This window comes from Acartia tonsa, chromosome 9 (genome assembly GCF_053477335.1).
Source record: "Acartia tonsa isolate MP-2025a chromosome 9, ASM5347733v1, whole genome shotgun sequence".
Lineage (NCBI taxonomy): Eukaryota > Metazoa > Arthropoda > Copepoda > Calanoida > Acartiidae > Acartia > Acartia tonsa.
Genome location: NC_137268.1, coordinates 47,937,733 through 47,952,737, shown reverse-complemented (window position 1 = coordinate 47,952,737; position 15,005 = coordinate 47,937,733). Strand labels below are relative to the sequence as shown.

The window sequence follows — 15,005 nt, the reverse complement described above, 5'->3', positions numbered from 1 at the left end:
TGAACGAACTGACCAATAAATAAGGTTCATATAAACTCCCCATATAGACAACAAATTTCCACTGTCAATATATCCAAGTATGCTACATCCATTAGCAAAGATTACCAACCATGGTGGAAACTAAATTTGCAATGTTACATTAGCACCAGGGAGGGAGAGGACATTGGGCTGTTTATTTCAATATTTCCCAATGTTTTATAATAACTTTATGTTTAAGAAATTTGCGAAATTTGGGATCCATTTGCATTTTTTTTTCTCGGCTGGGTAGGTAATAGAAGATGTATACCTCTTTGGGGCGAAGCCGCTAGTAATATAAATATATATATAAAAGCTTCGTTGCTATCAACTATAAACATTTAAAATTACAATGCCTGTCTGTTCTAACTTTAGTAAATGCCTTTATGTTCAACTTATTGAATTTTTTTTACAACAATGGGTTGACATGAGTAAAACCATAAAGATGTATAAAAAGTTATTTATAACAATATATTTATATCCAGAGGCGTGAAGAAGGGGGGTGTAATTCCTTCTTGTATAATGTAAACACTAGCGGTTCCGCCCCCTAGAGGCCTCTAGGGGCCCTTAAATTGGGTGGGAATTGTAGTTTTAAATAGAAGTCCAGTAAGGCATTTTGATATTTCTTTTTTTAGGGTGATTTCTCCTGGTAGGTTATAGTACCCTCCATCAAAATAGCTGTAAACCCCCAAACTACATTGTAAAGGAGAACAATATTGGTTCAGCGGTTAACGAGATTCTTTAGTACAGACAGACACACAGACATATCCTTTTTCTAGTCTAAAAGAAGCATAATTCTGCGTATTTTAAATTTTAATTTATCTTTCATTTATAATTATTTCATTTCTTAAAGCTCCTCTTTACGCCTCTTCTCTTACTAACTCTATGCAGAAAATACACATTTTTTGCTTTTATCGAATTTCTATAGGAAGCATGAATATAAAAATATTATACAATTTATTTGCCAAAATTTATATAGAAGCATAATACTGCTATTTGTAACTAGGATAAAAAAATACTTAAAAGCGAATCAGACACTAGGAGGAAACCGGAATGGAGGGGACGTTGGGCTGTTTTTTACACTAGTCCCCAAAGTTTTATAATACCGTTTTGTTATTCACTGCCTCAACACATTTGGGGACTATTATTGAATTTTAAATAGTTGGTTCATGAAGTAGAGTGTCCAAATGTTTCAACCATTAATTGTAATCTAAAAAAGGGATGTTAAAAGGGATCATCATTGGAAATATATATCAATTTATCGGTCATTGTCTTATCCATTTAGATCCCTAAGTAGAATGACCCTTTGAGTCATATTTTAGCAAGTTATGTTTATAACATAATACCTAATAGTCAAAGTAATTATCTATAATACAAAGTAGAACTATGTCTGTCTGTCTGTTTGTTTATAGCGAAGGATCTCGCTAACCGCTAAACCGATCGAGTTCTCCTTTACAGGTTAGGCCCTCATAGGTCCCGGGAAGGTTTATAACTCTTTTCTTGAGGGGTCGGACACCCTCAACCCTCCCCAAGAAATGAAAAATAACCCCCCCCCCAAAAAAAAAAAATATTAATTTTTCTTTTTAAAACTAAAATTGAAATAGTGGGGTCGACTACCCCCCTCCCCCCAAAAAAATCCCCCCCCAGAATTTTTTTTCTTTATTTTCCTTTTAAATCTAAAATACGAAACATTAGTTCGATCAAACCTCTTGGGGCAAAGCCCCTAGAGGCTAGGGGCGAAGCCGCTAGTATAATATATAATAACAATTCCTAACCAATATTATGATTCATAATTTTAAATTTGCAGAAAAATAGCTAAAAAAATCATCATGTTTTAAAGTTTTCTACTTTATTTTTGTAGTAATGACAAACCATAATCATAGAAAAGATACGCTTTTAACAAGTTATATATGTGTATTTAAAATATGATTTATGTGCGTATAATTAGTATCATTAAAAGCAAATATAATTTTCAAGCAACATGAAGTTTACAAAAAGTCACTTTTATGTAAAATATAAAATTGACTTTATATAATTTTAGCGGTTACGCCCCCTTGAGGCCTCTAGGAGCACTTGAGGAGGGGGGAGTTGAGTCTCAAAACCCCATTTTTTATTTTAGTTAAAAAGATACCTTTTTTCTTTGGGGGGGGGGGGGTAATTTTTCTAGGGGCGATTTCTCTTGGGACGGTGGTGGTACCCTTCACCAAAATAGTTATAAACCTTCCCGGGACCTGTGAGGAGCTACGCTGTGAAGGAGAACAATATTGGCGGTCAACGAGATCATTTAATACACACAAACAGACAGACAAACAAAGATTACTTTTATACAAGGATATATGTGTGTTATTTTAAATCTCTAAAACGGCAAGACAATTACCTGATAGTAGGAGACTCTTGTCTTCTCTCTCTTGAGCAGACCTTCGAACTCTAGGTCAGGCTCGTTCTTGTTCAGAAATACTATTTCACAGTTTACGTCTTCCCTACAAATAATATATCATTCTTGTTTTGTGTACAATACTAACGGCTATGCCCCTAGAGGCCTTTGGGAGCACTTTAGGTGGGGGTAAAGTCGGCCTCCAAACAATTTTCAATTTGATTTTTAAAAAAATAATTTGGTGGGGGGATGCATTTTTTCCAAGGTGGGATTTCTTGGTGCTGAGTGGCGGTAATCTTTCATAAAATAAGTTATAAACCTTCCCAGGACCTATGAGAATCTAAATTGCAAAAGAGAACCATATCAGTGCAATGGTTAGCGAGATTCTTTAGTACAGACAGAAAACCTGTTATTTTCATATAGGGATTAAAACCATACATTTTTCAATTTTATTATATGAAATATTTTTAGATATTCCAGAGAAACTTGGTTTTTTTACGTATCCGAGGGAAATTATCTAAAAAAACACTAACCATATATTACCTAATAGATATTATGGGAGGTAATTTTAAGGTCCTAATTTGTAAATTTTTATTTTCTAGCATTTTACAAATAATTTTCAAACAGTTTTATTTTAGTTACTAAAATTTACATTTTTTTATATTTTTATAACCAAATAGTAATAGTCTTATAGAAAGTAGTATTTTAGTGGTTATTTGTTCTTTTAAAACTCGTGTACATTTTTATTATACTGGGTGCCTGTCATCATAAATATGTATGATAAATGACAACTAGATCTCCGAAATAAAGCTTTTCAATATAAAGGTCGTAGAAAAGAGAGACAATGAGTCAACACTATAAATATACAGTGTGATTTATCTAAGATATCTATGTATAATGCAAAGTAGCTTGATGGCTGTCCGTCCCTTAAGATATAGGTAACCACTGAACCGATTGGATTCTACTCATCAGGGAATATACCTACTGGACCTGTGGTGGTTTAAGGCTCTTTTCTAGAAGGTTGGAACACCCGTCCCACAACCCCCCCAAAAAATAAAGATATACGATATGCGAATGTGTTGGTTGTTGCACCAGAGAGGTGCAGATTTTTTTGATTTTTTAAAATTACCTCTTGGCGCAAAACCCCTAGAGACTAAGGGCGAAGCCGCTAGTAATATTATACAGTGTGATTTATCAAAGAAATTTTTAATATCTGATAAGTATAGATACAGACATACGGTTGTACATCATATTACCTTAGTATATTCTGTTATATAAAGTAGTAAGGTTTTTTTTGTCCAAGCTTAAGAATTCGATAACTACTGAACCGATTAAGGTCTCCTTTTAGCAAAGCTTCAATTATGCATAGGAAAGATTTTAAACTATTTTTATGTTTCCTTCCTACCTCTTTTGCATAAACAGCCCCTAGAAGCTAAAGACGCAGTCGCTAGTATGAAATAAATATATAATTTCTAGTTGATTATGCAAATTCTCTGTTTGCCCCTTATATTTTTTTGGGGTATATTCCCTTTTGTGGTAACGCCACTTAAGAGGCGATTTGTCGTATTTAAAAATTGCTTTTGATAGGTTTGATTAGGTTAGGATAGAATATACTGGATTAGGTGATTACCCCGCAGGGTTAAGCAAATGGCCTCGCAGGGTTAGAGCACGAAAGGGACTATACATTACCCATTTTTTCTGCTATAAAAGAGGTCCTTGCATTTTTTGCCTATTTAGCTTTAAAAACTTTTCCTTTTCCCATCTCACAGACTTACTATTCTTTGCCTCCAAGAAAAACAACAATGTAAATTAATTTTAGGATAGTCCATCATTTATCATAAATGTTACTTTCTGACCATTTACCCAGAGAGAGAGAGAGAGAGAGAGAGAGAGAGAGAGAGAGAGAGAGAGAGAGAGAGAGAGAGAGAGAGAGAGAGAGAGAGAGAGAGAGAGAGAGAGAGAGAGAGAGAGAGAGAGAGAGAGAGAGAGAGAGGAGAGAGAGAGAGAGAGAGAGAGAGAGAGAGAGAGAGAGAGAGAGACAATGGGCTGTTTATTACACAGTTTTATAATAACTTTGTCTTATTCGTTTGCTTAACAACTTTGTGGACATTATTGAATTTTGATTGGTTGATTCATTAACTTAGTTGTTCCAACGATTCCACCACTAATTTTAATCCACAGAAGGGGTAATTTTGTGTATCATCATTGTGGATGTACATCAATTTATCGGCCATTGTCTCATCCCTTTAGATCCCTGCCATTTACTTCAGATATACTTTATTGTTTTGACTTTTAGGTCAACTGAATTTGAGTTGCCGATTGTGTACATAGTTGCCTCGGTGTATAATTTTGAATGTATAAACGAATATATACATTATAAAAGTTTACTGTACTTTTCAACTATATAAAATATTGATTTTTTTGTTAAAATAATTCGCTAGCATTTTATACCTGGCGGGATGAAAGAAGTCTTTGAGGAAACTGTTGACACTCTCATAATTTATATTTCCACACACTACCACGTACTGGCGCTGCCCACTTCCCTAGGATAGATAGATAGATAGATAGATAGATAGATAGATAGATAGATAGATAGATAGATAGATAGATAGATAGATAGATAGATAGATAGATAGATAGATAGATAGATAGATAGATAGATAGATAGATAGATAGATAGATAGATAGATAGATAGATAGATAGATAGATAGATAGATAGATAGATAGATAGATAGATAGATAGATAGATAGATAGATAGATAGATAGATAGATAGATAGATAGATAGATAGATAGATAGATAGATAGATAGATAAATAGATAGATAGATAGGTAGATAGATAGATAGATAGATAGATAGATAGATAGATAGATAGATAGATAGATAGATAGATAGATAGATAGATAGATAGATAGATAAATAGATAGATAGATAGATAGATAGATAGATAGATAGGTAGATAGATAATTCCGACTGTTTCTAATGGATTCTTGGAAAAGATTTTAACCTTTTCAAACATTTTTCTTTTCTGTCAAAGAAAGCTTCTTAAAAATCTTTATATTTCTACATAGAATAATTAAATCTTTAATTACTAAAAAAACAAAAAAAATTTATCTTTAAGATATCTGCTTAAGTTTATTCAAACTGCTTTGTAATTCAAAACATTAAAATGGTGCTCTTATGTAAGAAGTTAGGACAAAGGTCGTGCAATGCAAGGATAGATTATCTGTAAATGATAAAAAAAAATGATTTTTCTAAAAAATTCTTAATAGAATGATGACAAAGACCAAATTGCTGGAAAATTGTGACGTTATAAAAATGAGGGAAATGAGAGGAGAAGTGGGAAAGAAAACCCTTAAAAAAGAGATGGATAATTCCTCATTTTTATGACGTCACATGGATGATTTTTGACACAATTTGGTCTTTGTCAGAATGATTAGTAATATTATTATTAAAAATCCTTTTTAAATTCCAGCTTAATCATAAAACCTATTAAATTAAAACGGCTGAAAGGTCTTTTTATCGAAACTATCCAAAATTATACAGAGCTGGATCTTTAAATTATTTTAGTGGTGTGCCAGATCGGGGTGAGCCAACTTTTCACCAATGAGAGCACATCATTTTATGAAATGCCGCGCTGTGATTGGCGGAAATTCAGCGCACTCCGATCTGGCTCACCACTAAAATGATTTAAAGATCCAGCTCAGGTATATAAGAAGCACTTACAAACACTAGATAAAACTTCCAATATCAGATACCGAGTAGATACACTTACAGTATAAGTCAGGGAGGGGACACTGGGCTCTTTATTACACTAGTCCCCAAAGTTTTATAATAACCTTTTCTTATTCCTTAGTTTAGTAACTTTGGGGACTTTTATCTAGCTTTGATTTAGTATAAGTCAGGAAGGAAGGGGACACTGGGCTGTTTATTACACTAGTCCCCAAATCTTTATAATAACGTTTTCTTATTCCTTAGCATAGTAACTTTGGGGACTTTTATCTAATTTTGATTGGTTGGTTAAATAAGTTGTAATTGTAATCTACAGATGGGTTAATTCTGTTTATTCATATTGGAAATGTACATCAATTTATCAGCCATTGTCTTATCCCTTAAGTAGAGAAATATTGAACTTGCAGCCAAAATAATTAAGTAGAAAATTATTTCGGAAATGGCTATCAGATGTTTGGATGTTTGTTAAAACTGTAAAAATTAGGGAAGCTTCTTACTGGCCTCTAGATGGCACTAGACTATTTTCAATGTCTGAAGGTTTGATGTTAATAATCTAACAAAATATTACCGAAAATTTTTTTAATTCAGAAATATAAGTAATTATAAACGTATCAAAGTATATTCCAGTATGGCTTCAAAACCAATTAATATCCGCTGGATTAGAGCTGGTTCTGAGCCGTACTGAAAAATCACGTATAGCATCGTATTACAGGCAATTTTTCACGAATTGTAAAATTTAAAATTAATACCAGTTTATTTAGCCTGGCCAATGCATTTTGATATCCGCTAAAAGTTGTCAATAATACGATGCGATAAATAAATAATAGAGGCTTTTTAAGGGGGGTGGCACTCTAAACCTCTCTAAACTAGACATCTCTAAAGACACTTATATTACTAAAAAACTTCATTTGTTATATTGGGAAAAAACGAAGAGTGATTTATTATTACTTGCATCTTACACAAAATTAATATGTACTCTAATGTAGTGAAGCTTGTAGCTGGCTAAATTAACCCATCCTCTCCTCTCCTAATAGATAAATAAACTGACCAATAAAAGATGTGTATGATAGCAACGACAATTTTTCCCCTGTCATGATATCCGCGTATATTTTACATCCATTAAAGGAATTAAATAATTTATAAAAAATATTTTTTTCGGATTCAGGAAAACGCAGGAGTTCCAAACGTCGGAATGGACAAACGCAGGAGTGTAAAAATATTAATCAAGTATTTATATACAGATTGGATTACTTAAAATATGAGTGTACAAATAAGCCCCCCGCAGGGGTTAGGCATTTAAAAACCAATAATATAGTCTAAAAAAGGTTAGGTTAGGTTAGGTGTCCACTCCTGCGTTTGTCCACTCCGACGTTTGGGACTACCAGGACTTTTTTTCAACACCCTGTACCATTATAAATGACCTCTAAAAACCTAAGTTGATCTTCAAATGCAGATCTACATAATCAGGGACTTAAAGGGATAAGACAAATTAATATTTGTTCGTCCCGAACGATTATACACAAAATTACCCTCTCTGTAGATTACAATTTGTAGTTGACTTTTGGACACTCAACTTAATGAATAAACCAATCAAAATTCAATAAAAGTCTCCAAATTTGTTAAACCAACGAAAAAGAAAGCGTATTATAAAACTTTGGGGACTGGTGTGATAAACAGTCTAATATTCTCTCCTTCCCTTAAAAAATATAATCCCATAGATCATAGACGTCCAAGGGGAGGGGGGGTAATGGGGAGATTACCCCCCCCAAAAATTTTTTTTTCATTTTACCCCCCCCCCCCATTTAAAATTCACCCCTACCCTGGGGGTGCCAAAATAAAAAATCTCTAATAAAAAAAAATTTTGCGCGCTTCGCGCGCATTTTTAATACTATATATTTAATAAAATTTAAATTACCCCCCCCAAAAATTTTACCCCGGGGCTAAATTTTTTGGGGGGGGGGTAAACTAAATTTACCCCTGCCAACAGATTTCTGGGGGGGTAATTACCCCCCCCAAGCAAATTTTACCCCCGGGTTAAAAAATTTTTTTTTGGGGGGGGGTTAAAAAGAATTTGCGGCGCGCTTCGCGCGCCATTTTACCCCCCCCCAAAAACGAATTACCCCAACCTTCAAAAATTTTTACCCCCCCCAAAATAAAAAGCTTGGACGCCCCTGCCATAGATAGAATAAATACTATTACTTAGTGTCTAAAAATTAGATTTAATAAGAGTGATACATTTCATGATACTGATACCATTACCATTACCTCGTAAGAGCCGGATTCTCCTTCGATTTAAGTGATCATCTAGAGAATCCAGAGCATCATCTAAGTGTTATGGGATGCGATATTGTAACACCCAAGGATATTAGGGTAAGTAACAACCACCAGACAACTAACCCTTTGATTGCACGACCTTTGTCTGAGAAGTCCTAACTGTGCATGGTAGTGAGTTGCGCCTGTTTATGGCCAAGGCATTCTCCCTACTCTTACTATTTATGTCGCCCACCTGACATAACAGCAGTAGGAACCATTTTCGAGATTCGAACCTATCACCTTCACGGCGCCGAGCGAATGCGCTACGTGTTGAGCCACGATCGCGGGTTAATTGATAATTTACATCAGTTCGACTAAACTAAAGCGTTTAATATCAGCTCTACTTAATGATTGTAAACAAAAATATGTATATGTTCTAGGAAATAGTTTACCTCAAAAATAGTGAAAAACCTGTTTCATACGAGTCTAAATTCATGCGTCCAAAACTTGTGTATATATAATGTTTACTGTAAAGATAAATTTTAGATAGGACTGCGGATTATTTAATCTTTCTATCTTTCTCACTTTCTGACCTTATTTAGTTGTCTTATATAAAAACGAGGGTTTTCTATAATGGCCTTTTAGTTGTGTTGCGACGCATAGCAATGCAAGGTAGTGTAAGAGGTTAAAATAGAAATATTTGAAAGTATAACTGAACAGAAATTTCATGAGCTATAAGTGTTTTCTTTGTATGGGCAATAACAACCTTGTTTGTTTATCTATAATACAAAGTAGAACGATGTCTGTCTGTTTGTTTGTCTGTTTGTTTTTAGCGAAGGATCTCGCTAACCGCTAAACCGATCGGGTTCTCCTTAACAGGGTAGCTTCTCATAGGTCCCGGGAAGGTTTATAACTATTTTCTTGGGGGGTGGGACACCCCCAACCCCCCAAAAAATGAAAAATCCCCCCCCCCCAAAAAAAAAAAAAATTTAAATTTTTTAAACTAAAATTAAAAATGAGGGGAAGGGGAACCCCCCCCCCCAAAAAAAAAAAAAATAAAAAAATTTTTTAACTAAAATTAAAAATGAGGGGGGGGCACCCCCCCCCCAAAAAAAAAAAAATTTCGCAACCCCCCAAAATTTTTTAAATTTTTTTTAAATCTAAAAAAATAAATTGAATTATTAATTTCGACTCTCTCCTCCTCAAGTGCCCCCTAGAGGCCTCTAGGGGCATAGCCGCTAGTCCTATAATATAAAGTACTAAGCTTTTTTGTTTGTAGCGAAGAATCTCGCTAACCACTGAACCGATATGGTTCTCCTTTAGAGGGAAGCTTAGTATAAGCCCTAAGATGGTTTTAGGATATTTTATTTTTATAAATAAGTCTGGGTATGGTTTTAAGCTATTTTCTGCCCTTCAAATATAGAGCCCCTAGATGCTAGGGGAGCAGCCGCTAGTCTATCTATATAGTTATACTCGTTGATTCTTTTTTTTATTTTTACCTTTTTGTTCTCTCGTAAAATAGAATAAAAGCGTTCTCTTTTAAAAGCCTTCTTGTTGAAAAAAAAATTTGTTCAAACCGTTCCCGTTTCATTTATGTTTAAAAAGTCTAGCCTAAAATAATTATGTTGAAATAAAATTCAAATAACAGATCTATAGTATAGATATATATATAGACAACTACATCCCTTCCTTTTTCAAAGAAAATTTAAAATCAAACAATAATAATACCCTTTTCAAAAGAAAAATAAAGTAACCAAATAAGTGGAAAAAATGAAATTTGATTTTTGACGGCTAGCTAAAAAGTAAATATGTAATTATATTTCCTAATTAAAATCTGGGGAATGTCAATCTATAATATTATCTCTACTATACCTGTAGTAGGTTGAAGAGAGAGCAGATTATGACAAAGTATAAATTATATCCCTCAAGAGGGGCTACTTCAGACTATCTATCTATCATCAGTCTATAGCTGTGATTATTAATCTATCTATCTATTTCTAGTTTTAGATTAATAAGAAGATAGATACGTCAAACTTTATAACTACCATTCTAAAATTGGATGAATATCAAGAAAAAAAATCTGGTTAAATTATTAAAATTTTTAGGGGAGGGGGGGGGGGGGGAGAATTTTACCTACTCTCAAAAAATGTTTTGCATTAAGGGCTAAATACTCCCTCCTCTTCCCACCCTAAATTCTTTTTTTTGGGGGGAATTACGCATATTTTGCAATAAACAATATTTTGGGTGTTCTGAGGTTTTTTATGGTGTTGGATTAACCCCCCCCCCCCCCCCTCCCCCTACAACCTTCTCAATCTACACATACACTAACTAGACAGCAAAAAAGGGCTAAAGTAAATAAGATAGACACACATTTTGAATTATTGCATTCTATCGACTCTATCTTAGACTACAGGCCTCTATACCTATTATAATCCAGGGATCTAAAGGGATAAGACAATTGCCGTTGAATTAATATTTTAAAGTTAGTACGTTTTTCAACCTATAAATTCAACCTTATAAATTGATATAAGTTACCCCTTCTGTAGACAACAATTAGTGGTTCAAATGTTTTATTTTAATGAACCAAACAATCAATTCAATAAAAGTCCCCAAAGTTGTTAAGCCAACGAAAAGAAAACGTTATCATAAAACTTTGGGGACTAGTGTAATGAACAGCCCATTGTCCCCTTCCTTCCTGACTATGGAACACTTTTATTTATGGTACAAATATGGATAAAAGGTTTTCTCGTATTCATTCGAATCCGGTGGATAGGAACCGGTTCTCATCAATACGAAAAAACTATGTCTAGCATCGTATTATATCCAGTTTTCTACGAATGTAGAAATGTACAATCATAAGATTAAAACCAGTTTTTTTAGCCGGTGCCTCCGGCACCTCGGGGCTAAAAAAACTAGTTTTAATCTTATAATTGTACATTCTATATCCGCGGAAAGCCGTTTATAATACGATACGAGAAATAACTATTCTCGTATTCATTCGAATCCGGTGGATAGGAACCGGTTCTCATCCATACGAAAAACTATGTCTAGCATCATATTATATCCAGCTTTTTACGAATATAGAAATATACAATTATATGATTAAAACCAGTTTTTTAGCAAGTGCCTTCGGCACCTCGGGGCTAAAAAAACTAGTTTTAATCTCATAATTGTACTTTCTATATCCGCGGAAAGCCGTTTATAATACGATGCAAGAAATTTTTTGTTTTCATCCTGACAAATTTTGATTTATAGCCTCTAATTGAGGATACTTTTGATAAAACCAGGGCTCGGCAGCCGCATGTAAGCCTCAGTAATATCGTCATATTATAACTTTAAAATTCAGCCGAATGTCTAAACCTGCTCCTGAACAGACAATCCAACCTTTTGGATTTTTTTTTAATCAAACGGTTTTTAATTTGAGACTGCCAAGACTGCCGGGCCCTGGATAAATTCTGTATTTAGTTACATGGTGTTTATAATTTTTATAAATAACCATTGCTCATAATAAATATGATAGAAACAAGGATGACAACATCCATAAAAGCGAAGCACTGAAACGGTAGGACAAACGTACATTAACACTTGTATGGTGTCTGAACTGAATAATCAGAATATAAAAGTATCAAAAGAGTCGAAGCAAAATTGTAAGAAAATTTGTTGAAAAACTGCTTCATTCAGGATAATATTTATGGACATACTTACATTTTTAGGACTTGATTATAGAGTTGCTTCGCTTATTACATTATACTTTGTTGTCCCAGGAATCAATATACCAAAAATCAGATCAATCGGATAATAAGATCACATACAAATTTGTTGTTAAAAAAGTAAAAAAAATCAACATGTTTAAAATGAACGTACGGACATTTTGGTGATGATTATAGAGTTGCTTTCTAAATCGTACCTAACTATTAAAGGAATCACCATGCAAAATTTGAAATCGATAGGACAATTATAACATGCCTAAATTAACAAAAAGAGCTAACTGCAACGGACGGACGGACTGACAACTCCTAATTATAGAAAAGCTTCGCTTTTAAAAATGCATAAGAATATTTCTAATTTTAATAGAAATACTTTCCATTAATTGATTATAAAAAAGTTTTATCTTTAAGGATTAATAATTCTTTTATACTTTCTTCTTCTTAAACTTTTTGAAAGCGAAGCTTCTCTATAATTAAGGTCGGCCCGTACGTCCTTCCTTCCAACAAAGTATAAAGCTATAAGCGAAACATCTCTATAATCAAGTTTTGACTTTTATACATTTATATTCTGATTATTCAGTTCTGACACTCTACAAGTAATAATATTCGTATGTACTTCCGTTTCAGAGCTTCGTTTTTATAGATGTTGTCATCCTTGTTTATTTAAGTTTTACCTCATCTTTTATAATGCTTCAAATTCAAACAAAGTTTTTTTTTATGAAAATTGAAAGTTCGTTTTGATACATAAATATAATTGTATATTTTTCAAAATTTCTCGTATGAAAGAATTGATGAGTAAAGACCTTTATCAAGAAGTTATAACTGTTTTATTACGTTCTAGAAGCTGGTGATATTGTTTCCAAAAAAAAAGTGGACAAATGTTACCACATTTTCTACCACCCAATTGTGAAAAGTATGAAACAGTTTTAGGCCCCAAAAGACACCCGCCATACTAAAACTCGACTGGATAATAACGATAAGCTACCATTTACTGGCCCTAGTGGTTATTTAAAAGTGATCTAATTCATGAATCCTTAGATATAAATACTAAGAACATAAAGGTAACTAATCAAACAGGATAATAGAATAATGAGATAATGATGGATAGTCGAATAAAGCATTTTTGTAACTTAAATATGGTTGAGATAATGTTGGATTACCATTACCTCGTGTGGGCGGGATTCTTCTTCGATTTAAGTGATCATCTAGATAATCCAGAGCATCATTCATATGTAATGGGATGCGATACTCTAACACACAAAAGTATTAGGTTAAGTAACATCCATCAGACAACCAACCCTTTGATTTCACGACCTTTGTCTGAGAAGTCCTAACTGTGCATGGTAGTGAGTTGCGCCTGTTTATTAGCCAATGCATTTCCTCTATTCTTACTATTTATGTCGCGCACCTGACATAGCATCAATAGGAACTATTTTAACGTCTTTAGTTATGACGCGGTGTCGGCCCGAGATTCGAACCTATCACCTCCCCGGCAACGAACGGATGAGTGTTGAACCACGATCGCGGTTCTAGATAATGTTTGATAGTTGAATAAAGCATTTGTTTGTAAATTAAGTATGGTTGCTTACCTTAAATGATCCATCATACTTGGGTTGGTTGCCAATGAGCTCGACTACTTCTGGCAAGTTACTGGCAAAACTGGCAATAGCACCTGGAAAAAAAAACAATTATATTAACTTTATTACTTAGAATGTATTGAGTGGATTTTTTTTACCCTATAAAGATATATTTGTCATAAAAGTACACTTGTCATAAAAAACAATTGTCTTAAAGGTAATGTGGTATCACAGAGTTGCTACGCTCCTACTTTGTTTATTTGCCATTGTTATCAAGAGACCAAGCTATAAACAGAATCTAGATAAAGGTTTTATGCTTTATCCTTGTTTACCAGCTGCAGCTCACCAGAGGGGCAGGGGGAATGCCTTCCCCCTTCCCCTTTCTCATACCAGCTAAGAAGCCTTCCCTTTTCCTCAGCTACGCCTTCGCACCACTGTTATCTCACCCCCATTCTCCCCCATCATTGTGTACATGACCACCTCAGACAGGCTATTGTTGACAACACCGCCCTCCATTATCTATCTATAACTTGTACATTTTGCTATTTATATTGATCTGTTTTGTATTTAAAGTCAGTTCTAATAAAGCCATCATTGAATCAACATCTGCAGTTTCAATCCGGCCGCCATTTAAGTTTGCGGAATCTATCAGACATTGCGCCGCTAAGTATGGTTTGAAACGGCTCACCCTACCACAGTATATTTCACAGAAAAGTGCACTTTTTATAAAGACCAAAATTTGGACAGCCTTAACCTATTTTGAAAAGAATTGTATGGTCGAATCTTTAAATTCGGCTTGTGAAAAAGTTTTAAAATTCACTTATTGGGTGTGAGTACCAATTGTACCTTTTTAATCAATTTTTTTCTGGTAAATGCTATTATGGCAAGGGTACTGTTATGAAAAATGTTTTTATGAGAAGTGTTTTATAATTATCATTAACATCTGCCCAAATAAGATACTAATTAGATAATTTTGAGTAATTAATTTACGCTTATAGACTCTTGTAATTAGCTAATGAGGTTAACTTGTTAACTGCATGGTAATTGGTTTTCAAGGAAAAACATGAATACATTTAGTCTAACAATAAAGATTCTAAAGGTTTAGAGAATTCAAAGGAACGTAATCCTCATAATAAAGTAACAGGATGTCTCTGTGTTTGTGTGTTTGTACCGAAGGATCTGGCTAACCACTGAACCGATTGGGTTCACCTTAACAGGGTAGCTTAGCCGGGAAGGTATATAACTATTTTGGAAATCAACAAAAATAAAAAAATAAAAAAACACCGCCCTGTGGAAATTTTTGCAATTAGCTAAAAACATAACTAACACCATCTATCGGCGAATTA

At 33.9% G+C, this 15,005-nt stretch overlaps 1 protein-coding gene across 4 annotated transcripts in view; it reads right to left on the bottom strand.

Moving 5' to 3' along the window:
* The window catches only part of LOC145329104 (calcium-activated potassium channel slowpoke-like), a 282,479-nt gene that overhangs the window by 106,497 nt on the left and 160,977 nt on the right, over positions 1-15,005 (bottom strand). For all 4 annotated transcript variants that reach the window (XM_080173138.1, XM_080173139.1, XM_080173140.1 and 1 more), the window contains exons 15-17: positions 13,672-13,754; positions 4,841-4,932; positions 2,393-2,495 (exon numbers count right to left, since the gene is read on the bottom strand). In XM_080173138.1, coding sequence (XP_080029264.1) covers positions 2,393-2,495; positions 4,841-4,932; positions 13,672-13,754 — 278 coding nt within the window. The remainder of the gene's footprint in view (positions 1-2,392; positions 2,496-4,840; positions 4,933-13,671; positions 13,755-15,005) is intronic.